The 25279-nt window shown below is 39.2% G+C and overlaps 12 protein-coding genes across 12 annotated transcripts; 7 read left to right on the forward strand and 5 right to left on the reverse strand.

Annotated features, from left to right (window-relative positions):
- Nucleotides 1-63: 63 nt before the first annotated feature.
- On the forward strand, nt 64-3523 carry L201_006711 (uncharacterized protein; the record flags this gene model as incomplete). Its single annotated transcript, XM_066222429.1, has 13 exons — nt 64-468; nt 544-607; nt 677-862; nt 929-957; nt 1016-1075; nt 1135-1297; nt 1374-1901; nt 1958-2550; nt 2622-2683; nt 2750-2997; nt 3078-3148; nt 3224-3322; nt 3416-3523. 13 exons carry the CDS (start codon nt 64-66, stop codon nt 3521-3523), a joined length of 2616 nt encoding a protein of 871 aa, XP_066078526.1.
- Nucleotides 3524-4583: 1060 nt separating this feature from the next.
- On the forward strand, nt 4584-5688 carry L201_006712 (uncharacterized protein; the record flags this gene model as incomplete). The annotated part of the gene is made up of 2 exons (XM_066222430.1): nt 4584-5216; nt 5308-5688. 2 exons carry the CDS (start codon nt 4584-4586, stop codon nt 5686-5688), a joined length of 1014 nt encoding a protein of 337 aa, XP_066078527.1.
- Nucleotides 5689-6317: 629 nt separating this feature from the next.
- Nucleotides 6318-6997, forward strand: L201_006713 (uncharacterized protein; the record flags this gene model as incomplete). The annotated part of the gene is made up of 4 exons (XM_066222431.1): nt 6318-6451; nt 6537-6646; nt 6714-6775; nt 6851-6997. The coding sequence occupies 4 exons, from the start codon at nt 6318-6320 to the stop codon at nt 6995-6997; spliced, it is 453 nt and encodes a 150-aa protein (XP_066078528.1).
- A 250-nt stretch (nt 6998-7247) lies between these two features.
- On the reverse strand, nt 7248-8264 carry L201_006714 (uncharacterized protein; the record flags this gene model as incomplete). Its single annotated transcript, XM_066222432.1, has 4 exons — nt 7248-7637; nt 7729-7836; nt 7910-7988; nt 8107-8264. The coding sequence occupies 4 exons, from the start codon at nt 8262-8264 to the stop codon at nt 7248-7250; spliced, it is 735 nt and encodes a 244-aa protein (XP_066078529.1).
- A 421-nt stretch (nt 8265-8685) lies between these two features.
- On the reverse strand, nt 8686-11303 carry L201_006715 (uncharacterized protein; the record flags this gene model as incomplete). The annotated part of the gene is made up of 4 exons (XM_066222433.1): nt 8686-8871; nt 8956-9214; nt 9288-9429; nt 9515-11303. 4 exons carry the CDS (start codon nt 11301-11303, stop codon nt 8686-8688), a joined length of 2376 nt encoding a protein of 791 aa, XP_066078530.1.
- A 1539-nt stretch (nt 11304-12842) lies between these two features.
- L201_006716 (uncharacterized protein) lies at nt 12843-14614 on the forward strand (the record flags this gene model as incomplete). Its single annotated transcript, XM_066222434.1, has 3 exons — nt 12843-13123; nt 13211-13919; nt 13994-14614. The coding sequence occupies 3 exons, from the start codon at nt 12843-12845 to the stop codon at nt 14612-14614; spliced, it is 1611 nt and encodes a 536-aa protein (XP_066078531.1).
- A 691-nt stretch (nt 14615-15305) lies between these two features.
- Nucleotides 15306-16201, reverse strand: L201_006717 (uncharacterized protein; the record flags this gene model as incomplete). The annotated part of the gene is made up of 2 exons (XM_066222435.1): nt 15306-15816; nt 15915-16201. 2 exons carry the CDS (start codon nt 16199-16201, stop codon nt 15306-15308), a joined length of 798 nt encoding a protein of 265 aa, XP_066078532.1.
- A 1352-nt stretch (nt 16202-17553) lies between these two features.
- On the reverse strand, nt 17554-18015 carry L201_006718 (uncharacterized protein; the record flags this gene model as incomplete). The annotated part of the gene is made up of 2 exons (XM_066222436.1): nt 17554-17627; nt 17826-18015. The coding sequence occupies 2 exons, from the start codon at nt 18013-18015 to the stop codon at nt 17554-17556; spliced, it is 264 nt and encodes an 87-aa protein (XP_066078533.1).
- Nucleotides 18016-19508: 1493 nt separating this feature from the next.
- Nucleotides 19509-19883, forward strand: L201_006719 (uncharacterized protein; the record flags this gene model as incomplete). The annotated part of the gene is made up of 1 exon (XM_066222437.1): nt 19509-19883. One exon carries the CDS (start codon nt 19509-19511, stop codon nt 19881-19883), a length of 375 nt encoding a protein of 124 aa, XP_066078534.1.
- A 96-nt stretch (nt 19884-19979) lies between these two features.
- L201_006720 (uncharacterized protein) lies at nt 19980-21269 on the reverse strand (the record flags this gene model as incomplete). The annotated part of the gene is made up of 2 exons (XM_066222438.1): nt 19980-20906; nt 21012-21269. 2 exons carry the CDS (start codon nt 21267-21269, stop codon nt 19980-19982), a joined length of 1185 nt encoding a protein of 394 aa, XP_066078535.1.
- Nucleotides 21270-22416: 1147 nt separating this feature from the next.
- L201_006721 (uncharacterized protein) lies at nt 22417-23260 on the forward strand (the record flags this gene model as incomplete). The annotated part of the gene is made up of 2 exons (XM_066222439.1): nt 22417-22854; nt 22955-23260. 2 exons carry the CDS (start codon nt 22417-22419, stop codon nt 23258-23260), a joined length of 744 nt encoding a protein of 247 aa, XP_066078536.1.
- Nucleotides 23261-23785: 525 nt separating this feature from the next.
- L201_006722 (uncharacterized protein) lies at nt 23786-24877 on the forward strand (the record flags this gene model as incomplete). Its single annotated transcript, XM_066222440.1, has 1 exon — nt 23786-24877. The coding sequence occupies one exon, from the start codon at nt 23786-23788 to the stop codon at nt 24875-24877; it is 1092 nt and encodes a 363-aa protein (XP_066078537.1).
- Between the last annotated feature and the right edge of the window lie 402 nt (nt 24878-25279).

Here is a 25279-nt window from a genome sequence, read left to right on the forward strand (position 1 = left end):
TTTCTTGTAGCAGTGAGGTAGTGTGGTAAAGTAGGCCTTGATAGACCACGTTGACTGAGCAAGATGACGGCTACACCACCGAGCAAGATATCATTACCACCACGACCAACGGCTACAGATTTACTCAGTGATTCTGCTTTATCAACAGAGACACCTTCACCTAGTACCCAACGCCATTCACACCTTGATCTGAGCTTACCAAATGGTTCACCTTCTTTTGCAGCAAGGCAAGGAGGTACATTACCTCGCGCAGCCTCAAAAAACCATAGAAGATCAGTCAGAAACAGTTTCGCAAGTTATGGTAGAGGTGGACGAAGGATGAGTAGAGGTACAACACCAGGCTTAGATATCGGTTCACCTTTACCTGATGATGAAGATCTAATACCTAAGCTACCTACTTTGGTACCTGGTATCAGACCTGCTTACTCTACACCTTTACCTGTTTTACCAATGATTGTTATGTGCATCGTAAGTCACTCTCAGCTGACTGTGTCCATTACGAGTGGAGATTAGCTGATTAGATGCATCGACTTTTATTTTTAGGCTATGTTATCAGAACTATTGTCAGCAAACTTGTGTACACCTTTCTTACTCAAAATGGTTGAAGGTACGTTTCCTGAATCACCTTATTCCTCTGGACCGCGATACTAACGGGGTTCATTTTCATGATCTTTAGGCTTTTTCATCGCATCTGGCAAAGAGAAGAACAGTGAAACAGAAGCTGCTGTCGGTCTGTGGACTGGTAATCTTGTCTCAGTATTCTTCATCACCCAATTCTTCACTTCCCTACTCTGGAGTAGTATAGCAGATAGACATGGTAGAAGAGCTGTCTTGGTAGCAAGTTTACTTGGTAGTGCTATTGGTAAGTCAGGATGCCAAAAGAATTCGTATACCGGGGTGACTGACAAAGGTACAATCCGATGATCAGCTTTGACCATATTTGGTACTTCTGAATCTGTAAGCTCTTTCGCTTCACTCCTATTTCATAGGTTGAGCTGACCATACTTTTGTACAGCTACCAGAAGCTATTTGTGTCAGACTCATTCAAGGTATCTTCGGTGGTGCTGTAGGAGTTGTAAGTTTGCTTTCTGATTGTACTTGCAATTATGGGCTATACTCAATTATTTGTTCCAGTTCCGTGGTTCCATTCGAGATTTGACCGACGATACCAACGCTTCTCGAGCATACGCTGTATTAGGTTTCTCATGGGGTTTTGGTGGTGTCATTGGTCCCATTATCGGTGGTGTATTCGAAAGTCCTGTAGACAACTTCCCGGGATCGTTTTTGAGCAAAATTAGTACGTAATATCCTCAATGGGCTTGAATTCTGGTTTTTTGCCACGAGGTACTAACTACAGTACAATACGTCAATAGATCTCTTTAAAGGATTCCCTTACGTCCTTCCTACCCTTATTGCCAGTGTCATTCTCGTAATAGGTGCAATCCTCGCTTGTTTCTTATCTTGGGATGGTGGTGTTAGAGGTGGTTCGCGTATCGCTCTTACTGTTGAAAAAGATGAACCGCTTGCTGGAGCTTCACCAGCGTTGGATCGTACCATATCACCTGCTCCTTCCAGTAGAACAGCTATCCGAGTTCCTTCTATGAGTATCAAACGAAACGCAGCTTTATCCCCTGGTGAAACAGAAGCCGCTTCTTTAGGTGCTGGATACCCTGGTCTATCGACTACTCCGCATGCAAGAAGAGATAGTAGAGCAAGTCTTGGTACAGCCTATGGATATGGTGGAATCAGATCTAAACATCCTACTCTAGCTGCCAGAGCTGCCTTGGAAGCCGCAAGAAGAGCATCAGCTGCCATTCCTAGATTGGATGACGATGAGGAAGAAGAAGACGAAGCTAATCATCCTCACGGTGCTCTGGGCTTGGCTCAAAAACTTCTGTTGGGTAAGCTAGCAATTCGTTTCTGTTGATCAGGTTGCAGCTAATCATCCGTCTGTTAGCCAATGAGGAAAACACATTCAATATCAACGATTTATGGGTTTCTGCAGCTGTCGCACAGGATACTGCCGTTTTTGATGATGAGGAAGAAACTGAAGGTGATCTTACAGAAGATGAAATAGCTATTCAGGACGAAACCCCTCAACCTTCCCCTGGCCTCACTCCAGGATCAACTCAAGAAGATCCAAGAAGTGGCCTAGGATTAAGGAAACCAAGTAGCAGAGCCAGAATGGTTTCAGGTGCTTCATCAATATATAAATCACTTGGACACAGATTATCAGTTTCTCATGGCGGCAGAAGATTTTCTACTTCATCGGGTCATTTACCTGCAATTTTCTCTAATACTGGTGTTCGAACTCCACCAGCCGTAGCTGCTGCATATGAAGGTGAATCACCTTCTGTAGAAGGCGGTGATCCATTCTTCCCTGCTCCAGCTGATAGAAGACCTGGTCAACCTGCCGGTGGATTGACTGTTATCACTGAAGGCGAAGGTACCAGTGCATCTGTTGTAGCGTCGAGTCCTGGTGGTATTCAACAGATATCAGAAAAACAACCAAGCTCTTTCGCTTTGTTGCCTTTCTTGATGATCATGCAGGTAAGCTGGTTCAAGCACGGCTAAGCCTGCAAGTACAACAACTCAGCTGACTGACTTCTTTCGTAACTCAGTACGGTCTTGTAGCTTTACATGGTACCATTCATGATCAAGTTTTCCTCTCCTTCTTAGTCACGTAAGCTGGCCACCACCGGATCATGACGATGTACATCGGGTATTATAGCTGACTCTTAATTTCTAGCCCATACCGATCAGGTGGTTTAGGTCTTAACCCAGCACACTTCTCCTTCTTAGTAGCAATCATGTGTTTATGTCAACTAGTCTATCAATTCTACCTTTATCCAAGATTAGGTCCACCATTAGGGAAATTCACTCATCTTCAAATGTTCAGAATTGGAAGTGCATTGTATATACCTGCATACTTCGCTTTACCAATTCTACACAAGGTCGCTTCTCCAGATTCGGAAGGTGGATTCTTACTTATGACAGGTGAGTTTAGGCTTCCTTTAATCTGATGCTGGCGAATAATAGCTGGGATTGGGAGTTAATTGTAACGTTGGACATCGTAGGTCTAACCTGTATCACCGCTATTAGATACTGCGCTAGTACATTTGCATACACCTCAGTCATGGTTCTTATTGTGGGTACCCATAACATTCTCAGCTGCTCAACTAGTGGCAGTGAATAATAGCTGATTAACCTTTTTACTAAACAGAACGCGATGTCCCCACCGCATGTCGTAGGATTAGCAAATGGTTTAGCTCAAAGCACAGTTTCTGCTTCTAGATTCGTTGGGCCAATCATCGGTGGTGCTGTAAGTTTACGCCCGTTACAAGAACCACCAGCCGTTCATACGTTACTATACATATACGCTCGCATTCACTGACCTGCTTTTGCTTTCCTCAAGGTTTGGAGTGCTTCAATCAACGGTAACCCCACAGGATACGCCTATGGATTCTACTTCTGTACTTTCGCCTGTTTCACTCAACTATGTTTATCATTCCTTATCCGATAAACAGCGGAGTCCTTTCGAATAGGTGATAAAGATATATGTAAAGGGATGTGAGTATCCAGACAATGTTAGACGATGATCAGTTGTGCTATAGGATTAGTAGAAGGAGAGGCAAAATACAAAATTTCAATCATAATTATATACCATGTATCGTTCGGAGATATACCTGTACTAGATTTAGACATCACTAATTTTACACAATATAGAAAGAGGACTCGCATATACAGACACTAGGTGTCCTTTATCCAGTATCCTGCCATGCCCTTTCATCATTTTCATATTTTCTATTAATTCCTTATGTAGCTCGATGCGATAATGCTTGATCAACCATTACAAATTGCTTGTGTGTGACTTGTCACCGTATCGTTACTTATTCTTGACCCTCACTTACGAGTATCGGTTATCTCCTATTGCTGTTGTTGTTTCTTACTTCTGTTCGCATTTAAAATTGCCTTTATCATTCACTCAATTATAGCCTATATCATCTTTCCATCGATTGACATATTGGAAGAGCTTCAACATCAACCATGACAAGAACCAAACAAACTGCTCGTAAACGTTCAGGAGGTTGTCGACCTCGATTACACAATATGTACAACTCGCTCGCCAGATCAACCAATAGAACATCTTTCCTTGATCTTAGCGATGAGATTATCGAATTAATAGGTCATTTCCTCGACGACGATAAAGATATACCCATACCATCTTTTGGACCTCACTGGGAAAACTACCAGAGCGAAGTAGAGAATGACTGTTCTGAAGGTTGAAGGAATTCAAGAAATACATGTAAACGAATCAGATCCATAACAAAACCTCAAAAATCTTATTTGGAGATCGAAGAGTGGAATTCAGCGGATAAGTCAACTTGGTATCATAAAATACCACCAACTATCAAAAAGCGTATCAGGTAAGGTTTATCTCCTTTACCCATAGCGACGCTTCGTGATTTTGGGGGCGTTCGTTTCCGTGGTTATTCGAGCTGATCCTTCCTTACGAGTATAGCCGAATACGCTTCAACGCCCTTTGGGCTAATGACACAAGTCCTCCATTCGTGAAAAACGATATGCTTCGATATATCGCAACTTTCGATTCTTTAGAAGAATTAGACATAGAGGATGTGCAGAGATGCGAACACAACAACTCTGAATACGGTCCCCCTACCCCCAACGGACGTCTTTCGGCTTTTCCCCGTCTAGACTTCCCAAGTCTAGTCTCACTTTCGATAGATGTGACATGTACACGATGTGCATGTCAACTATTGGACATGATAGTACCACGTTCACCAAATTTGAAATATCTGAAATACCATTTAACACGTGGAATTTTTGAAGGAGAAGCGGGATTCGGTGATGTTATATGGGACATCGAAGAATCATTACTGGGACCATTTCAAGCTTGGTGTTGGAGGCAAAAGTCAGAATATTTACCTTTGAAGACACTTAATCTTAGGTATTCTGAAATCGACCTATACGGTGAAGATCAAGTACAAACCAAGTGGAAAGATGTGATGAAATTGGTATTTACCACATTTCCGGATTTAGAACATGTATCCATCGCTCAGAACGATGACTTACAAGGTATACTTCAAGCTAGGTTTGGTATTCTTATTTTACCGGTCGACAGTGTGAACTATTCCAGGGACACCCGAATTGAAGTCATTGATCATATCGCGAGGAACGTTCAACGTCAAGCGATCGTGAGTATTAAATCATTGAACAAAAACTAAACAGTAAATTGGATGGAACGATACTGATTACATGATATCACTTCAACCTTTAATCTTGCAGAGAGACTTCATAGCCGAGTTATCGCCACCTCTTAATCTGAAATATTTTGATCCAGCATTTTTCGTTCAACGCAGCTTCGTCGGACCATGCCTTCAACCCCCAGATCGATGGCGATCAAAACGAACATATTTTAGAGAAGAACATCGACGCCAAGTGAATAAAAATGTTGAAGATGATGGTATGGCGGAAACTCTTTTAAGGTCTAACATGGTGACTATAGCTCATAGACTAATAGAGCTAATACCAAGTCTAGAAAATGGTGCATTTTGGGAAGATGCTTCGTCGAAAACGCAAATCAACTGGTACCGCTGGGAATGGAAGAGAGTCTCCAAAGGATATAATGATGACGAACATGAGTTTTCAATAGAGCTTGACAAATAACCGTGGAAGTATGATGAGACGTTCCTGAGATTTAGATACTGTAAATACTGAGTAGATCACACAGAGTAGGTCGCCTGTACCCTTATGATCAATGATGTAGTCTATGTCGTCATGTCCAGCGTTTGATTCTGTTACAAAGCCTTTTAAAGCGGACCAATAATTTGAAAGAGGAGAAAAAGCCCTGAGGTGATATTGAGGACTGGTTGCACTTCCCTTGTTGTGTCGCGCTTGCTAGTCAATCACACCGCCAGACTGTAGGACACCTGTAAATATGTACACTCGAGTACTATAACCCCTTTTATAGATTACACTGCATGTCATTCGATAACCTTAATAATATTGTACAGTGCAATGTACAGGCGGAAGTCTCCGCCAAATCACCCTCGAACGACATGACGTGGCAATAGAATGTTACTGGGTATCACTTTACGTTGTTCTTTACTTTCCGGTTGTTACAGGACGACTTCGAGATTTCGAGATTTCGAGATTTCGAGGTTTTCATGATTATTTTGACTTTTGCGCACGACAAATATTGATAAGATCACTTGAACAGGTCTTCACTCGAAAGAACAACATACAGATATATTCAAACGTACACCACAGACAAACGACAAAGATTCAGATTCAGCATGCCTCGATTGACCGCTTTAACACCAGCTATACCGAAGTCTCATCCTATCACAGGTTACAGACATTTCTTAACACCACTTAGAAAGTTGATATTTGATTATGACGCAGAATCACCTTCTCAACATGGTATAAGGTCAGTTTATTTGTTGATTATGGGATCGCTCATCAAATTAAATTTCATCTGCCATACTGTATATTGATGGGTCTTTCTCGTACAGATCATTCATTCGAAAACCTTTAATAAATCTCGCTCGAGAAAACCCAGATGTGGAATTTGTAGTAAGGCGGTTGAAACGGGGAAAGGCTGCTGTGCTACGAGGACATTATGGTGAGCTGAATAGAAGCCGCTCAACTTGTAATAGCATTTCAGCTAACAATTAAGGACATATTCTTAGTGAATGGACGGGATAAGGTGATTTGCGTTAATAGATTAGAAATGGATGGTGTAACGAATAAAGTGAGTTCCAACTGCGGTAACATCAGAAGGAAAACATCTCTATGATTTTTAATTGACTGTTTATTATCTCGATAGGTCAATTTGCTGCTAAATTCATCTGGAGCCAAAATCAAACCACTTAAAAACCTTACATTGGAAGCTGCACCAACATCAGAATCAGCTAGAGGTGTATGGTCAGCATTGCATGATCAAAGTAAAGATGGTCAAGGTTATAGAATATAGATTTAATGATTTATGTATGCATTTGTAACAGTATAATAAAGACTATGAAATAGCTGTTAACAAGTAGTAGAGGGTTCTTATCTATAATTCTTGGAAGTATCTATCACAGAATATTCTAGTTAGCTCTTCAATTATTCAAGAAGGGTATTTACACTCAATGAGATGATGGATAAGGAACACAGCAGAAGGTAAAATATCATTTGAATGATAGTCAAAAAGCGGAATGTGATATGAAAATAGAACGTAAAACTTACTCATCAATTTGCCAAGCTTGTTCCCAATATTTAACTTGTAATTTTAAACCTTCTTTTTCACCTTCCTCTTTTACTCTTTGATCTAATTCTAAACCTTTTCTAACTAGAGCTAAATCTTTAGATCTCATTCTTAATAAAGGACAAAAATCATTTCCACCATCACCAATATAAACTATTTTTTCAAAAGAATCTTTTCCACCATTATTTTTTAGATAATTATCTAATTCATCACCTTTACACATATTTGCTAAACATCCAATTGAACATCCATGTGGTGGTTCAGTTTCAGGTAACCTTCTCTCAATGATTAAATGATCAGGTGCAGAAGGATTCCAATGTGCTGGATTAGTTATTATTTCAGAGAATAAACCGGAAAGACCGTGTTTCTGATTCAATAACGAATACACTTTGATTAGCATATATCATGCTTGTATCATCTTCGTTTTGTAGAGAAATGCCAGCACACATGTGACTTACCTCTAAGATAGTACCGATGTATACTTCGTTTGAGTTTGACAAACATAAAAATGTGGTATCTTTTGATCGCGATTGAAGAGATGTGACTGCTCGTTTCATGGCGGGGTGCTATGTATCACCAACTATATCAGTGCCGAACGTTCATTTCTGTGTCATTTCGCAATGATGTTACATGACTCACGAAAGGTAAGATTCTGAGGGCTTCAAGGATATCTTCTTTCTTGAAACCTTGTTCATAAAGATCTCTCATAGTATCGTTGCTATACCCATTATTTGAATGAGATTAGCTTTACTTCCAAGCAAACAACCAAGTTATCTGCATCACCCCACCTCATTCATCTCCAAGAACTTTCTCTTCCCCAGTTTATAGCTACTCACACTACATCAGGTGTACATTGCATACCTGTACCAGCGGATTTTCTAGTTTGTAATAATCTTCTTAATTCAGTTGATAAAACTTCAAATACCCATCTATCCGTATCTTGATCAACAAATGACCAATCAAAATCAAAAACTACAAGTTGTTTTCCGGGCATTGTGAGTATATGCTATGCTGAGACAAGACTGCTTCAAAGGATTTCTGAATATACTATCACTATCTTTCTGTACTAGGGAAAGAAGAGAACGGTAGTATATAAATGACAGTTCAAACGTTTACAGGTTAGAAAAAAACGAAATATCCCAAACTCAGGCACGGTTATGCGGATCAAAATCAAACACTGCAAGCAACTTTTGTAGATCTTCAGATGTTAATGTGTAACTGTTGTTAAGTATGTTATATGCATACTCAAGTGTCCATTATTCATAGTTTTATTATATGTTATGAAAGACCATCAAGGTTAAAAAGCGAAACCCAAATTGTAACTATCAAATTATGAGAACTGTTGCGACGTTTTTCGCTATGAACCCGTATATCGAAAATATATATGTCCTACGCTTAATTCAAACCCAGAGATTTTATAATCCCAAACCAGATCTAACAGAATCTGTCAATGGCCAAGAAGATCCAGTCCAATCACCATCTATTGAAAATACATTACAACCTCTTAAACCAACTTGAGCAGCAAATTGACCTTTCAAGTTCATTGATTGAGTATCGTCATACGTTATGACTTGACCTGATGATTCAGATTTGATCCATGGCTATCAATTACACACAAATGGTCAGCTTCAGACCTCAACTCCTCCCCTTTTCGAGAGATAAAATCAGAGTAAATGGAAACTTACAGTACTTGAACAACTATCCCAATATCTAGTAAAACCACCTGCACCAACATATTCACCATTACTCAAAGTCAAAGCACCTTGAGAGATCAAGGTTTCAAACATGATTTGACCATCTGATGAGCCTCCCCAATCGTTGTAGATAGTGACATTTGAAGCTCTAGCTTGGAGTTTGTTAGATTGCTTGTGGGGTGGTAAGGGGAATGAAGATCGTTTACGTTGTTTAAGTGAATTTACTGATGACATTTGAAGGTATCCATAACTGTGTTTGCAAATAATGGAATTAGCAATCATAGGTCAGAAATCGATGGGAGAGGTTCATTCGGTCTACTTACGCTGGAACACCTAAAGTGATTTGGTTGGCTGGCATACCGGCACTTGTCCAAGATGATACAGCTGCATAAGCATTAGCTAAAGGTTGCGTTGAGTTTCCGCAGGCATCAGATAAAGGTGCGTTGGGTCCGGGAGTTGATGAAGCTAGGTAAGAGGGAACATGATGATTCTATCAGTATACAATTACATCTGAGGAGCCATGGTTCAGGTTAGGAAAAGTTTCACTTACATCCCCAGATATCGTAATTCATGATTAAGATCCAATCTATTACTTTAGCGAATTCTGAAACGTCTGACATTGGTTGACCATTTGAACCTGCGAATGGCCAAACTTGAGTTGCTGTACTAATTAAAGCTCCTGATGGGAGGGCAGCTCTCAATTCTTGTAAGAATAATAAGAAATTTGCTGAATCATTCGATGAGATAGCATTACCATCCGCACCTGTTGTACCAGGATATTCCCAATCAATATCAATACCATCTAAGTTATATAGATTATACGCTTTCAAAATATTTGATACAAATTCAGATCGTGAATTGGAATTACCACAAATTGTTGAAAAGTATTGTGAACCTGTCCAACCACCTATAGACAATTTTACACGTTTTCCATTTTCATGTGCGACTTTGACTAATCTATTCAATAAATCAACTGAATCATCTTGTGTGAATTGTAAATTATTATCTGAAGTAGGTAACGCGAAAGCAAAATCTACAACATCAAATCTATTCCAATCAACTTGTTCAGGTGATAAATGATATGCTGCCCAATCTGGATAATAAGCATTCATCAATGTTGATCCTAATGGTTTCAATGTAGTTGATCCATTTGATGAAGAAGAAGCTGAAGCTGAAGCAGATGCAGATGCAGAAGCAGACGCTGAGACCGAAAGTGAGACTGAAGCAGTTATTGAAGCGGTAGCTGAAATGTTAAGTGAAGTAGTAGCGGTGGGTTCGAAAGAAGTACTATCAGACAGTGATAGAGTAGCAGTAGCAGAAGCAATATCGGATGTTACGGCTGAAGTTATATTAGGCAATGAAGTTGAAGAAGCTGTTAAGGAAGAATGGTGGGATGATGATGTTCTGACTTCTGTACCATTAAGGGTGATAGAAGCGGTTTCACTAGCTGTCAAAGAAATGGTTTCACTTGCAGTTGAAGAAGCAGTTTCGCTAGCTGTAATAGGTGAAGTTTCTGAGGCTGTCAAAGATGCAGAAGAACCGGAGATACTAGTCGACGAGGAGCTCGATCCTTTGGTAGAAGAAGAGCTCAACGATGTCGAAGCCGATTTCGATCCTGATTTTTGACTTGAAGATACTGATGCTGAAGTGGAAGCGGAAGATGTATATCCAGCATCCGTTATACTACTTTCATGACTTGATCCTGTTATTGAAGCTGAAGCCGAAGCTGAAACTGATTCTGTTATTGAAGCTGATATTGAATGAGCATGTGAAGAGGAGGGATAGATTGATGATGAGAATGAATGAGACGAGCTGGCGTCTATCGTTGAAGAAGCTAAAGAAGATGTAAATGATGCGGAAGGAGAGTCGGATATGTAATTGAATGAAGATGAGGATGAAGCTGCTTGAGTATCAATTACCGATCCAGATACAGATGTAGGAGCTGCTGAAGCTGAATTGGAATGAGAAGTCGTCACCGCGGTAGAAGCAGCTGATTCTGAAGAAATGGAACTACTAGCTTGGCCGGAAGCTGAAGTTGAAGATAACCCTCCTGAATTGCCATCATTGTCATTTCCACCTAAACCAGGAACAACAACTGGGACTTGTTCAGTAGGTTGAACCCAAACTGTATGAGTAGCTGTTTTTTGAACTACTATGGTTGTAGTTGCTGTTATAGGTAATAACCTTTCATCTAAATGAGGATGAGGGTGATTGCCTTTTGGATTTTTAGGTAAATTTCGGTGTTGATGATATTGTGCTGAAGTTGTAGAAGGTGAATAAAGAAGGAATGATAAGGCGAGAAGAAATGAGGAAGATGGTTTAGTGAGTGGATGTACCATTTTGCGAGTTGATCCTATACTGTTCTATCCTTATCCAATCTCTGATTGATTATAGAATTAAAGCTTTCCAGAGCTTATGATTATAGTTAAGTAGAGTTGTTCAATCTTTCTCGTTTCTACAAGAGCCAGTCTTGTAGTCTCCTATGTTCAGACAGGTCTACTGTCTATATTCCTGCTTGCGTCAGAGCGAATGTGATACCCAGGTATGGGTCGGTATAATAGTCAATCACAGTCGAATCGGAAGAATGGATGGTGAGGAGGTTAACGATAAAAAAGAGAAGAATGGGGTTGAGATGGTGAAAAATGAGGTTGTAAAAAAAGTACAAATGATGAATTGACTTTTACTTCCAATCTTGCGATATGATTTCGATGAATGTAATGTTCACAGAGTAGTGTAAGATACTAGTCTAGAGTTGTACGCAGCATCACACTGTAGTGTCGTGCTACTGCAACTGAATACCGCTAAATCAATCGATAATGTCAGGGATGGACATTAAGCCTTGAATGGTATCCTAGGCATCCGATGTCTATAGAGGCGTTGTTCTGTGACGTGTGTGTATGTAAGTAAAGAAGGATCGTGTAGGGTGAATATGGTCAGAATATTAGATTACTAGGGAAGATGGCTTCTCTGTGGTACGCAGCGAAGGTATATCGTTCATTGGATGGAAACGATCTTTCATTCTAACCTGGAATAGGCTCAACCTTTCCTTTCTCTAACTGCATGGACTTAGGGTTTATTGAACACTGAGATGGTCCTCCAGACCGATAGTCGCACCGTAGATAAAGGTCAAGTATATACTTCCAAGATTACTGCGAAGATTGTCAAAATGGCTGGTCATGTTCAAGATTGAATCTAATGTCGCTAACTCTTACCAATGAGCCATCTCATTTTTTATCTTTCGAACATTAAATTTCCGATTTGTTTGGTTCCATCCGATAAGACAAACAGTCCGATTCAGGCACTTCCGACTATTCTTGGACAGAAGAACATCATGAAAACCGATTTCTCCATGACGATTCGATCATGTAAGTAATGTGTAGCATTATATATACATCTATTAGTCCCGATTGGTTAATTTGGGTCTTAGTGTCTATATTTGGCATCACCTATTGTCTACTGCATAACATACAAAGTCGACTTAGAACTTTATATAGCCACCATACTCAAATTGCGGTAGTATCTGTATCATTTATCTACAGATGACAACAATTTAGTCGAGATAGAAGTGTTTGAAGTACAGCATACCAATGCGCCCGACAGCCAATATGTCTGTTGTTGATGGACGAAATGAGGAGAATCCCAAGCTAAGTAGATAACTGAAACAGCTGCATAAAACTTTTAATCCTCCTTTCACCACTTCTCCTTTCATGTCAGTTATAAAGGTGAACAAAGGACATCTACCAATGATTAAACTTGGACCAAAAAAGTACAACAGCTGGGTACGAACGGATTTTTTGAGTAGTAGATTATGACCAATAATGAATTCACAAATCTTTCCGCTCTTCTGTCTCGAACATAACTTACAAGGGACAATCATCATGGTGTCATTACTCGATTTAGAGGATGATAATATCCGATTGATCAGTCAATATACTAACAGAGATACTTATATACCTTTACCTTCGTATGGTCCTCACTGGCAAAATTTCAAATCTGACATCAATAGCAAAGTTGCGAGGGATTTATTGGCTTTTAGAAGTACTTGCAAAAGGATCCACAACTCAAGTAGATTAGAGGGATTGCATATTGATGCGACACAATGGTCAAAGGTTTTAAAGTGGATGTGCAATGCACCTAGGGAAGCTGAAAAGGGCGTTAGGTAAATATAATCTGATCATTCTTCATGCCCGCTCCCAGCTTTCTGAAAGTTGAGGTAGCTGTAACTAATAAAAACTTTAACTTGTAGACGTATCAAGCTTTCTATACCGCCCAACATGGATAGTAACTCGGTCATGATGTATTCAACCCTTACTACATTCCTAAGTCGATTCGATAACCTAGAAGAACTAATTATATGTAACTCAACAATGAACTCATGTTATCATCGTCCACAAGGTATGGAATTCGACGGTCCCAATTCTACTTCAAATTCAAATGGTAGTAAAGAATTCAGATTACCTTTATACTCATTTTTACCCAAATTGACATCTTTTTCAGTTGAAATCATTTGTCCAATATGTGCTGAACAAGTTCCTAAAGTCCTAGTCCCTGCTATGAAAAATTTGGAACATTTGAAATTCAGTTTATTTGGTTTACCAGATTTGAATGTTTTAGGTCCAGGTCCATGGTCAGATTCATTAGATCCTTTTCTAAAAATACAAAATCTCACTGATAATTGGTCTAAATATAACGGAGAAGATGGAATGAAACTGAAAACTTTATATCTACGTTATTCACCTAAGCCTGAAAATGATACACCTGATCAATTCAAGTCAATTATTCGAAGAATCTGCGACGCATTACCAAATCTAGAAGAATTGAAAATAACTCGATTCGAAATTCCCATTAGAGAGGATCTCAGATGCGGTATCAAGTTGAATGGACAGCTCATTCAAGGTGAATGGCACTTTGAAAGCGGCAAATCAGAGGGAGAAGGTGATTCTAAACAATCTCTGGTGCGTTTATCTAGATTCCATCTATACCACTACAATGGGGATCGCTAACACCTTTTATCTTTCTCCATCTTCAGCAAGATTTGCTACTTTCATTAGGGTTATCACCATCGATCAGGATTCTTGATCCAGTTCTTCTCATTGAGATACCCGAAAAACGACCAACTTATTCAATCCCTTCAAATACTGAAACATTCTCATCTTTCCTTCTATCCAATCAATTGTCGACCTCTTGCGAAACTCAACGTGATTTAACAGGTAATTACGAAGTAAAATTGAAAGAAGCTATGAAAGTAGCTGCTCAAATTATGATCAATACAGTACCTTCATTGGAAGAAGGAACCTTTTGGGAAAAAGGTACAGAATTATCTAAGAAAGATTGGTATCTTTGGAAATGGCATAAAATCATTGTAAATGGTGTATCAATTCCTAAATTACGTGAATCACCTTATATGATGTCAAGAGAATTTGTTTCATCACAAACTTTCAATAAACTACAAGCTCCACGAATGGTGGGTATGGGTAGTGGTGCATATGCTGGAATGGCAGTGGGCTTTGGCATGGGTATGGACATGGAAACCGATATGCAGATAGATGAAGATGGTGATGACGAGGATGTTGAGAATGAAGAAGACGACGAAGATGGCGATGATGCTCTGGAGCTTGACGAGGCAGGTTGGGAAGGCTGGAATATGTAAATCTGATTATTGGATCTGTATGGAAAGCAGCAAGTACGATATTGCCTTGCAATAGGAAAGCCGCCTGGTCGACAAGTGAAAAATTCTATGCTATAATATTGGAGCATGTCACAAATAGAAATTCCGATTTCCCCGTTGATATCCTTAGTTTTTTCCCCAGGTCCACCTATAATGATCTTCTGTTGACCCAGGTTGTCTTTCCTCCCAAAAATACCCTCTTTCCAATAATGGCTATGATCCGAGTAATTGTCCAGCAGCAGCTTCTATAGCTTCCTTGATGATTACTTCACACTCCGATATGTTCATCTTCCGCCCATCTGCAAGTCTAGGCCATTCATCCAAGGCTTCCATCTGTACGTCCTCACCCGGATCAGAACTAGTACGAGGCGGTCTCCATATGTCTTCAACTTCTATGGGCTAATGTAAATAAGACTCTTTTAATGTTTTTGGAAGTTCAAGTGATTCGCATGTTTCTGGCTAAAAATAAATAAATGATCAGTCTGTTGGTACCTCACACAAAATGAATATCGAGAAAATTGATAAAACTTTATGACTTCATAACTTACAAATGTATAACAGACCACTTTGATAGTACCCTGTCCTTCATACATTCTGAAACCTCGTGTTTGGTTGATCCAATCTCCTTCGTGTTGTGAGGTATTATAATCGAACCGATTCACATGAAGGTTTTCTAACGATGGCCAGGTTCGACATAAGTCTCTGATCTCATTATGTACAGTATATCAAATGATACCTTTCTAGAAGGTGAGCCTAAATGAAGGGTTTTGAGGGGCATTTCAGATTTAGATTGTCTTTTGCACCATGCATTTTTTATATGTCTAAACAGGTCCTCTGATGTATCGCGGGAATCGGCTATCATGTTGTCCTTATCAGGTTTGACAACACCGTGACGCAGATGTTGCAGCTTAAGTGCAGCTGGAATGATGAGTAATGGTATTATACTTGCACATTTGTGACATATGGGATGGATAGATAGGGAAGTGAGATTGTTCAATATTGGCCAAGGTGGAAGTCGAAGCTCTTCTGTTGTCCAAACTGCTGCCGAATGTACGCAGAACGGTACCTCATCTGAGATCAATTCCTCTAAATTAGGCATTTTCATTAATAACGAGGTGAATGCCATCCAGCATGATACGACATCGGTTTCATCCTTTAAGCTCGATATTGATATTCTTGCTCTGCTACAATGTTCAATTTGGCATGTCACTGAATGTACTTTGATATAGCAAGCCAAACTTCGAAATTGAACATAACAAAATGGGAAATTTTGGAGGCTTACCTGACAGCTTTCAAGTGATTGTTCCATCTATCATTGATCAAGTATGCTTGTACCTCGGTCCAATAGCCTGTCTCAAGATGAAGTCCTTCTAGTTTACATATAGTTCTAATTCCCGTACATGTTTCTCGAAAGGCTATCAGGTCTTTAGATATATGGGGATTGATTACAGTAGCACAATTTTCCCAATGCGGAGTAAATGACGGTATAGGTAGACTGTTATCTGGATTCACAAAATGACCAACAAGCTGAATGATCTCATCAGTCAAGTCAAGGAAGGTGATCGGCATGTTTTGATACCGAAATGTTGCATACTATAGAAGAAGTGATAGGTGTTGACAGACAAGAATAATATCGCACGGGAAATCAGCAAGTTTTAGCAGTTTATTTGTTTATTTAGGTAACTTAACCACACCATTCACCGTACGAGAACTATACATAGGTGCACATACCGTTTATATGGACCTGAAATCAGATATGCACATAGGCAAGATTTACTATGCTTCATTTTTGAGTAAAACATTGTGATGCAAGCCATGGAGGAACGGGTGGAGTACAAGGTATTTGTGATGTACAACTGTATACATATGCAGTATATCGAATTCAAATCTCCATTATATTCCACTTCTATATCGCAAGGACTCCTGAAGATAGAATTCAGGGACTGAGTCAACTTCTTTTGCATATCCGCTGTTCTCATCTATTACTCTTGACCAAGTCCACCTATACCAGTCGTTTCGCCAACCGGTATTCACATATTCCCACAAATAGCCTCTTTCTAACGCAGGTAGATGATATATAAGCTCTTCCGTAGCTTGAAAAACTGCACTTTTGATTTCAAGTAGATAAGCATCTTGAGACATTCCTGATTCAAGTTTCGATTCCAGCTTAAGCATATCCGCGTATGATTCGCGTGTTTGGTCCACGCCTGGACTATATTTAGAAGGTGGTAGAGTTGTAAGAGCTATCTGCATACCTATGTCAAACTCTTTTATCGTTTTGGGAAATTCAAGCCATTCCACAAATTCCCCCTTTTATAAGCACATATTCATCAGCTACTCTCCCATATCGGATCGATTAGGCCCATAAACGCTAAATTTTCTCGTTCTAGATTATGTGACAACTCATGAAAAGTCACTCACTATATCCTGAGTGTCCATCTCGTCCTCCTCGGTTCGGGGTGCATCCAAGTTGTAAAACCAAAAAGTCTACTCACTGTCTCCATCGTATTTTTCCGCAGTAAAATCTAAGTTTCCTTCGAGATCATTCTTCCTTCTATCACCTTCGCGATCATTGAATCTACCAATTTTGAGGTCTTCCAAAGTCGGCCAGATACGGCATGCAGCTCGGTGATCTTTGTAAAGGTTATATGCGGTGTCAAAAGACATCAATTTGACGTATAGAGTTTTGAGTGGCATGCTTTCTTGACGATTGTATTGACACCAGGAGCTGTTGATCACCTTCAGCAATATTCGAGGTGATATACTGGCGCAGCTGATGCAAGTTGGATTTATAGACATAGACTTGAGTGCAGGAAAGATGCGATATGGGGGAATTTGGAGTTTCTCTAGTCCATGTCTGTGGTTGTGCATACAAAAGGGCAGATTGCCTATAATCAATTCTTCTAAAGATGACATTTGGGTCAACAAGGTGGTAAAGCTGGACCAAGCGGGTATAACGTCATTTTGTCTACCGGAAATGCTGATGCGCATTCGCCTGGAACAAAGCAAGAGTCAGCTTCAAGATCGACTCGAGAGGATGCAAGGTGATAGTGGTGAGGCTGTCTTGTTAGAGGTAGATTACAAAAGTCTCATGCTCACCTGACTGCTTTCAAGTGCACTTTTGGAACGTCCACCAGTAAATTTTGTACTTTCTCCCAATTATCGATCACCACATGCAGTCCTGACAGCTTACAGATACTTCTAACTCTTTTGCAAGTGGATCTTAATGCATGTAAGCTTTTACTTGTCTTGCTTAGTATATCGCTTGCAAAATCTTCCCAATGTGGTCCAAATGATGGGACAGGTAGTTGGTTGTCGGGATTTGCGAAGTAGGCGATACGCTGAATGATCTCATCAGTCAAATGAAGGAAAGAAGTTGGCATTTTGCAAGAGTCAACCTCACAGATGTGGGACTAGGAAGCGATGAGAATCTATGAGTAGCAGGAGCAAAGGCCTTCAAGTCATTTTCGCAACGAGAGAAAGATAAAGTAACGACGATGAGATCCAATATATATTACCTATTCATTTATCAGCGCTAACCAAAATTATTTTGGACAAATTGAAATTTACTTCTTTTACCTGTTTTCAATTCTGTATCATATTTCATCCGTTTCTATCAATATGCCAGCAAACCTACTCTCCCTCAGCAACGAGACTCTTCAAGAAATTGCTAATTGGGTAAATGATGATACAGTAACTCCCCTTGCTTCATTCACTCCGCATTGGGCGGATTTTTCTTTAGAGACAGGTTTTGTCGAAAACAGATATATACAAAGATTTAAAAATACATGTAGAAGAATAAGAGCTGTCTGTCCGCTGGAAGGTCTGACATTGAGTATACGCTCTCAGTCACAGTTTCAAAAATGGCTAACGAAGGCTCCGGCAAATATAGTCAAAGGTGTTAGGTATGCTTAGCTGGATCCCAATGATCATACCCTGAAATCCCTTGAATATAAAACTGATGGTATTTATTCCTAAAGGCGAATGACTCTTAACTTGCGCTCGAATGACAAGACACTCCTCAAGGATCATAGACCGGATTCAGAGGCAATTGACCTCTATATGATATCGATGTGGTCAATGTTTATGGTATTCCTTTCTCGATTCACCTCTCTTGAAGAATTGATTATCTTAGATACCCCTTTGTGCTTGTGCTACGGGCCAATTAAACACTCCTTAGCACCTAAAAATATCAATCTGCCGGTGTTCGAATTCTTACCGGAGTTGAAATCTTTATCAATACAAGTCAAATGCTGAGATTGCTCTAATTACGTACCAAGAATATTTATACCCGCTTCACCCAAACTATTGCATCTCAAAGTGACATGCTCCGGTAGATCTTCTACATCTATCGATAAGGTCTGATACTTGGCATGAGAGGTATCTTGCTACTACCGGTCATCCACTTAGGACATTATGTTATAGGATCAACGATAAAGACAACTATGAAGAGGAATTACAGACAATTGCCTCAATTTTTCCTGAAATCGAAGATTTATGCATAAGCAGCTGTGATGATGGGTGTGAACGTGGTGACAGGTACAATCTCCCATCATTGGTAGGCAAAGTCACACCTTGGCCTAATGGGGACAACTGGTCACTATTCTGGAACGGTACTACCGAAGTTAAGGAACTTATAAACCCGGAGTCGAGGGAGGACTGGAACGATGAGGAATCTTACAATTCATGGGTGAGTCCATCTTATAGAGCTCTGCGATCCCAAGAACTAGCGCCTACAACATATAGCTGATACGGGCTGCTTATTCTCAAGGTTTATTTCCGACGTACGATTATGGGTGGGTTCCGTAAATTGTGCACGTTAGATGCTTCAATAGTCTTTAGTTTGTTCAAGGAGGAGAAATCACCCTATATCAACATGCCTGATAGAATGTGGGCCAGGTCTGGTTATGAAGCACATAAGAGACAAAATGGACAACTTGCTATACAATACAAAGATCTGGACATGCGTAAAATTTTTTCAGATGGAACGCGGGTCGCGGTGCGGGTCCTTATGGATGGAATGCCAAGCTTAGACGAGTGCGTTATGTGGCATACACCGTATGAATGGGGTTATTCTATCAAACCGTGGTCGAAATATACTTTCTACAGAGAGAAAAAAGCGGATGGACTCTACGAAGTGGTAATGAATCCATTTGTCGAGGGTTTCGCGACTTCCTGGATGACAAGTTCAGATGCGCAAGAAGGTCGGTATATTCAAGATTCCGATGAAGGCTCGGACGAAGACGATTGAAGAACTTCGGTCTAGATTAGAAAAATTCGTATGATTCGAAGATCGGCAGAACAGCAATGCATGAAATGTAACGAAGGAGTTTATACCCAATCACAACTAGATTTCTCCAGTCGAATCGACATCATCATCAGATTCGACATTACCATCAAATTTGACATCACCATCTTTCCAAGTCCAGCAAGTTTCAGCTATAATTCTCTTCGTATCATCTGGTTTCCTTACTTTGGGTTTTTTGATACCTGGTATACCTTCTGGTACAGTTGATTCTGATCTCCAAGTACATCTAATTGAATCTTTGACACCTTGAACAGTAATTTTACCATTTTGTAAACCGTTATCTATATCTTTCAATTTTTCCCTTTGTTTCCTTAACCTATGTTTATCGTCCTCATCAATGGGAAGCTTTGAACTCATTTTTGAGATATGATTATCTAAAGTATCATCAAAATGTTTTTTAAGAGCTTCAGTCATAGTTTTATCCCACAATTCATTTGTTATTTTAGTGTAATTATCATTATTACCATATAAATCCCTTTGCGAATTTTGGAATTGTTGAACCATTTTAGAGGTATTCGTTACTACAGAAGTCATTGAATTTGAATATAAATAATTCATTGTATTTTCCAATTCTGTTTTGGATAATTGTAAATCACTTTCAGAAAATTCTGTATTTTCAATATCATCATACTCAGTACGCTTATCCAAGAAGTTATCCAAATGTTTATCGGCAAAATCAAATGTCCTCGTCAAATATCCGAATGGTGATTTTTGAATCTTCGATACATATCTTGGTATTCCTGTCTTCTTTCTTTCTTTTTTAAGTATAGATTCATGATTTGAGATGATATGTTTCCATTCAACTAGTTTATTTCTATATTCATTTCGAGTATGTAATTCAGCGTTTTCTGGATTAGTAATATACTTGTATCTTGATGAGTTAGAGTCAGATGTCTTATCAGCAATTCTTGTCCGAGTTGTATTCTGATGGTATGCACCATTTTGTAAACTCCATTCACCGTGAAGCTAACATGATGTATGATCAACATCGTAGAACCTCAGATTAGCAGAAAGTCACTCTTAACAAGGCAAAGAATCGAGTTCATGATGATATATAGATACAGTACTTACCGTAGGAATAGTCAAAATCGGATTACTGCCGTCTACAATTCTACTTCCTAGTTGGGACACGTTAAGAGAATTACGGAAATCAGTATCACTATCATTACCATTTTGATTGAAAATGATTCTATCTAATTCATGGTCTTGCGTATTAGCGAAGGTGACAGTTTTTCTCAAAGGTTGCACCAAATTAGATAATTCCACATCTCCCGAGTTCAGTATTTGAGATAAGTTGGGGCCGGTTTCGGCTGATGATGAAGAAAACATGGTAAGGGTAGATAAGGTACGTCTGTATAAAAGTCCAACCAATGATTTTTCGATGTTGACGAAAATAGACAACAAAGACAAGAATTAGTTATTCAAGAGGGATTTCTCCCTACTCGTACCGTCTCCATCATTTTTTATAGGTGTTTTGACTTTCCACTTGAGAACCGTCAAGTCCTTTTCTGAGAGTGAAATACATAATCCTTCCTTTGTATAGATAGTACTCACAGAAGACAGCTCTTCTGCGCTCTGAGTGCCCTAGAGGTCATCTTTCGATCGAATTTGCTTGTCATCCATAGCAGCGGGTCAGACAACCCATCATACCATCATAGGCTGAAGTGCTAGATGGCCACAAAGTTGTGAGCGAGCGAGATGACGTAATCAGTTTCAGGTTTGCTCGGACCGGGTGTTTGATCACGGTCAGATTCCCGAAACAAGTGATATCTTGCAACCCCAATTCCTTATCTCTCGTCTTACTTCCCTTCTACTTCTACTTTTGACTAAGCAGGATATCCAGCTCACAGATATCACACCATGTCCACAACATTTCTTGATCTGGACGACAATATCATCCGACTGATAGCTATTCAAGTTAACGGAGAGGACAATATACCGCTACCTTCTTTCAACCAAGCATGGGAAAATAGGAATGATGATATAAACTTTAAACACAATAGATCCCTTTTAAATCTTGGCTCAACATGTCGAACACTCAATAAAATCTGTTCATTGCGCAATCTTGATCTTGTTTTGAAGAATCAAAACCAATTTGATAGATGTTTGACCCTTTGAGGTGATAAATTGAAATCAATAGCGTAAGTATAAAATCTGAATTTGCGTTGTAATCAGCAATGACTGATTCAATTTCTTTGCCATTCAGTCGACTAGAATACGAAATAGGTACAGATAAACCTTGTGATGATATGCAGGCAGGATATACAGCATTTGTGACATTTTTCAAATTCATTATCTAATTTAAGAGAATTGAAGGTATTCGATTTTCAATATTGTCAATCCTTTATTGGACTTGGAAATTTTGGGGAAAGTAACATTCCTGGACTACCAGCTAGTAGACGTGTTGTGTCAAAGATGTACAGATAAAATATTAGAAGTCTTATTCGGCTCAATACCAAATCTAAAATATCTTAAAATGTCATTTGATTTAGAGCCTATCGCTACATCAACATCAGAAGAAGAGTTAGACCGAAATGATAGACGAGATTCATATAGATACATTAAGAAATTATCCGAAATATGGTGTAAGAAATTTCGAAGGGATTATATACCATTAAAAGTGTTATATGTCTCTTTCCCGTATGAATTACACGAAGATGAAGAATATGATGGTGACGACTTCATTAGAATGATTCAAATGGTTAGTGAATTGTTTCCGGAATTAGAAGATTTAAGATGTGAAAGAAGTGAATATGAGAAAAGGGAAAGGACCAACAAGAAGATGCAACTGAAAGATGTACAATATAAGCAAACCGGAATGCAAATTTCTTGTAAATGGATTAGATCAGAAAATCAATGGAAATTTGAAATGTTAGATTTTGAAGAAAGTTGGTTCGCTTTGCGATTATCACTAGTAAGTCTCATCAATAACCACTATGTCCTATCGCCCTTGAGTGGCTATACTAGAGGTGAATCGTGTTTGCTGATCTTGGAGTATATTATGATATTTGTAGGATGAGACTCTGGAAAAAACCAAACCCCCTTCATCACTGAAATTCATAGATTGGGATATAACCGTTGACCTCATAGCTGAAGGAGGTGAAGCTACACCTTTGGCTGGAGAACCAGGTTACGATTACGAAGATCGTTTATTAGAGTACCGTCAAGAAAGGTTAAAGAATGTAAATGGGTATCAAATTGGATTAAAGAAAGCTAGGAAAAAAAGCTATTATCAAAAGATTGATAGAGGCTATGCCAAGTTTGGAGGGTGGTGTACTTTGGGAGACAGGTCCACAGGCTACAGACTATCATTGGAATAGGTGGTGCTGGCAAAAAAAGACAGATTTGAACTCTCTTAATGGTTATAAGATTGTATTAAAGAAGAACGAATATTAGACCGTTCGGGTGCAGAATTAAATAGATAATTTGGGTTGTATCGATGTAATTGCATGAATGTACTTAGCATAAACACGTGCGTATATCAAGGCTTCCCCTCTTGTGTAGATATGTACTCGATGTGCTATTGCTCGGTCTGGGTTGTCAGTATCTCTCCAATCCTCTCATTTGGGATTTTCATCGCATAATGTGTCAACAGCGAAACAGGTTACGTTATCTAGTACAGCTGGCTATCGGCTAACTCCGGCAATCTACGTTTCAGTATCGCCCGCGGTATTCCAAGGCTATCTGACTCTTGGATATATTCAGTTATAAGAAGAACATCTCAAGATATAACCTTACTTCACCAGTCTTTGCTTTGCATCTAACATCTAATCAAGAACCATCTCGCTCTTCAGCTCCAGTCTATTTGCTCGATTCCAACTAGTACGATTCACATTCTGCTGAAAATGACCAATTCCTACCAGAACATCTCGTCGTATTGGCTAGATACAGATGAATACCATACAGCTGGAGAACCATTTCGAATAGTACCTAAACTACCTGAACATTGTTTGACAAATGGAAATACGGTAATGGAAAGACGGATGAATATTGTAAAACAGAAAGATCATCCATTAGATGTTCTACGTAGAGGGTTATGCCATGAACCGAATGGACATCCAGATATGTATGGAGGGTTTATTGTACCACCAAATGATGATAAAGCACATTTCGGTTGTTTATTCTTTCATAAAGATGGATTTTCAACTGCTTGTGGTCATGGTACTATAGCTTTAGGTGCTTGGGCAATCAATAAAGGATTAGTCGATTCACCTGAAAATGGTCCAGTTGATGTGGTTATAGACGTTCCTTCCGGTAGAGTTATAGCTCAAGTACACAAGAAAGATAATAGAATCGAAAAAATAGATTTCCTGAATGTACCAAGTTATCAAGTTTCCAAAGATATCAAGATAAAAGTCGAAAGTTTAGGAAATAAAGAATTGACATTGGATACTTCATGGGGTGGAGCGTTATATGCATATTTAGATATAAACCAAATAGATAAAGATTTGAAAGTTGAACCTTCAAAGCATGATTTTTATATTAATTTAGGTAGAGAAATCAAATCGATTTTACTTGAAAGATCTACTGGAGAAGGATATCATCAAGAATTAGAATTGTATGGTGTAGCATTTTATGAAGAGCTACCATCTCAAGATGATGAGAAGACAACGACAATAGTACATAGAAATGTTGTTATATTTGCTGATGGTGAATTAGATAGATCACCTACAGGTTCAAGTTCAGCAGCAATAACTTCATTACTTTACTCAAAAGGTAAATTACAAAAGGATCAAAAATTAATTAATCATTCAATTTTAAATACTACTTTTGAATGTAATATAGAAAATGTGATAATAGATGAAAAGACTGAAGACAAAAATAATGGGTTTCCATCTTGTATAGTCAGAGTTTCAGGTTTAGCTCATTTATTAGGTAAACATAGTTATTATATAGATAGTAAAGATCCAGTTTACCCAGGTTTCGTATTTAGATAGGCAAAAGACTTGTGAATCGATGGTATTCATTCTCGGCGAACCTCTTCCTCTTCCCCTGAGTGATCTGTGCATAAACTTCATGGGTTGTACGGCCTTTATGCAGATTGATATCCTACGATGCTCTCTCAAATCGAATGTCGATCAAGTTGTCTCTTCTCTCCTTCGGAAACATTCCCCTTCGGCTTCCGTGCCTGAATAAGTCGTCGGCCGTTATCATTCATTTGAAACAACAAATTGAAGCGGTCTTGTTACACCTTAACAACGTCTTTGTGCAACTGTCTATCGCTTTCAGCGATATGCGCGGACTATGCTCTCTGCCGTCTATCTTCTGTTCCATTCTCTCAGCCATCCCGGCAGCATAGCTTGTGTATACAGGTCCGCCTCGCTTTAGTATCGCTTGCA

The sequence above is a fragment of the Kwoniella dendrophila genome, chromosome 9 (assembly GCF_036810415.1).
Source record: "Kwoniella dendrophila CBS 6074 chromosome 9, complete sequence".
NCBI lineage: Eukaryota > Fungi > Basidiomycota > Tremellomycetes > Tremellales > Cryptococcaceae > Kwoniella > Kwoniella dendrophila.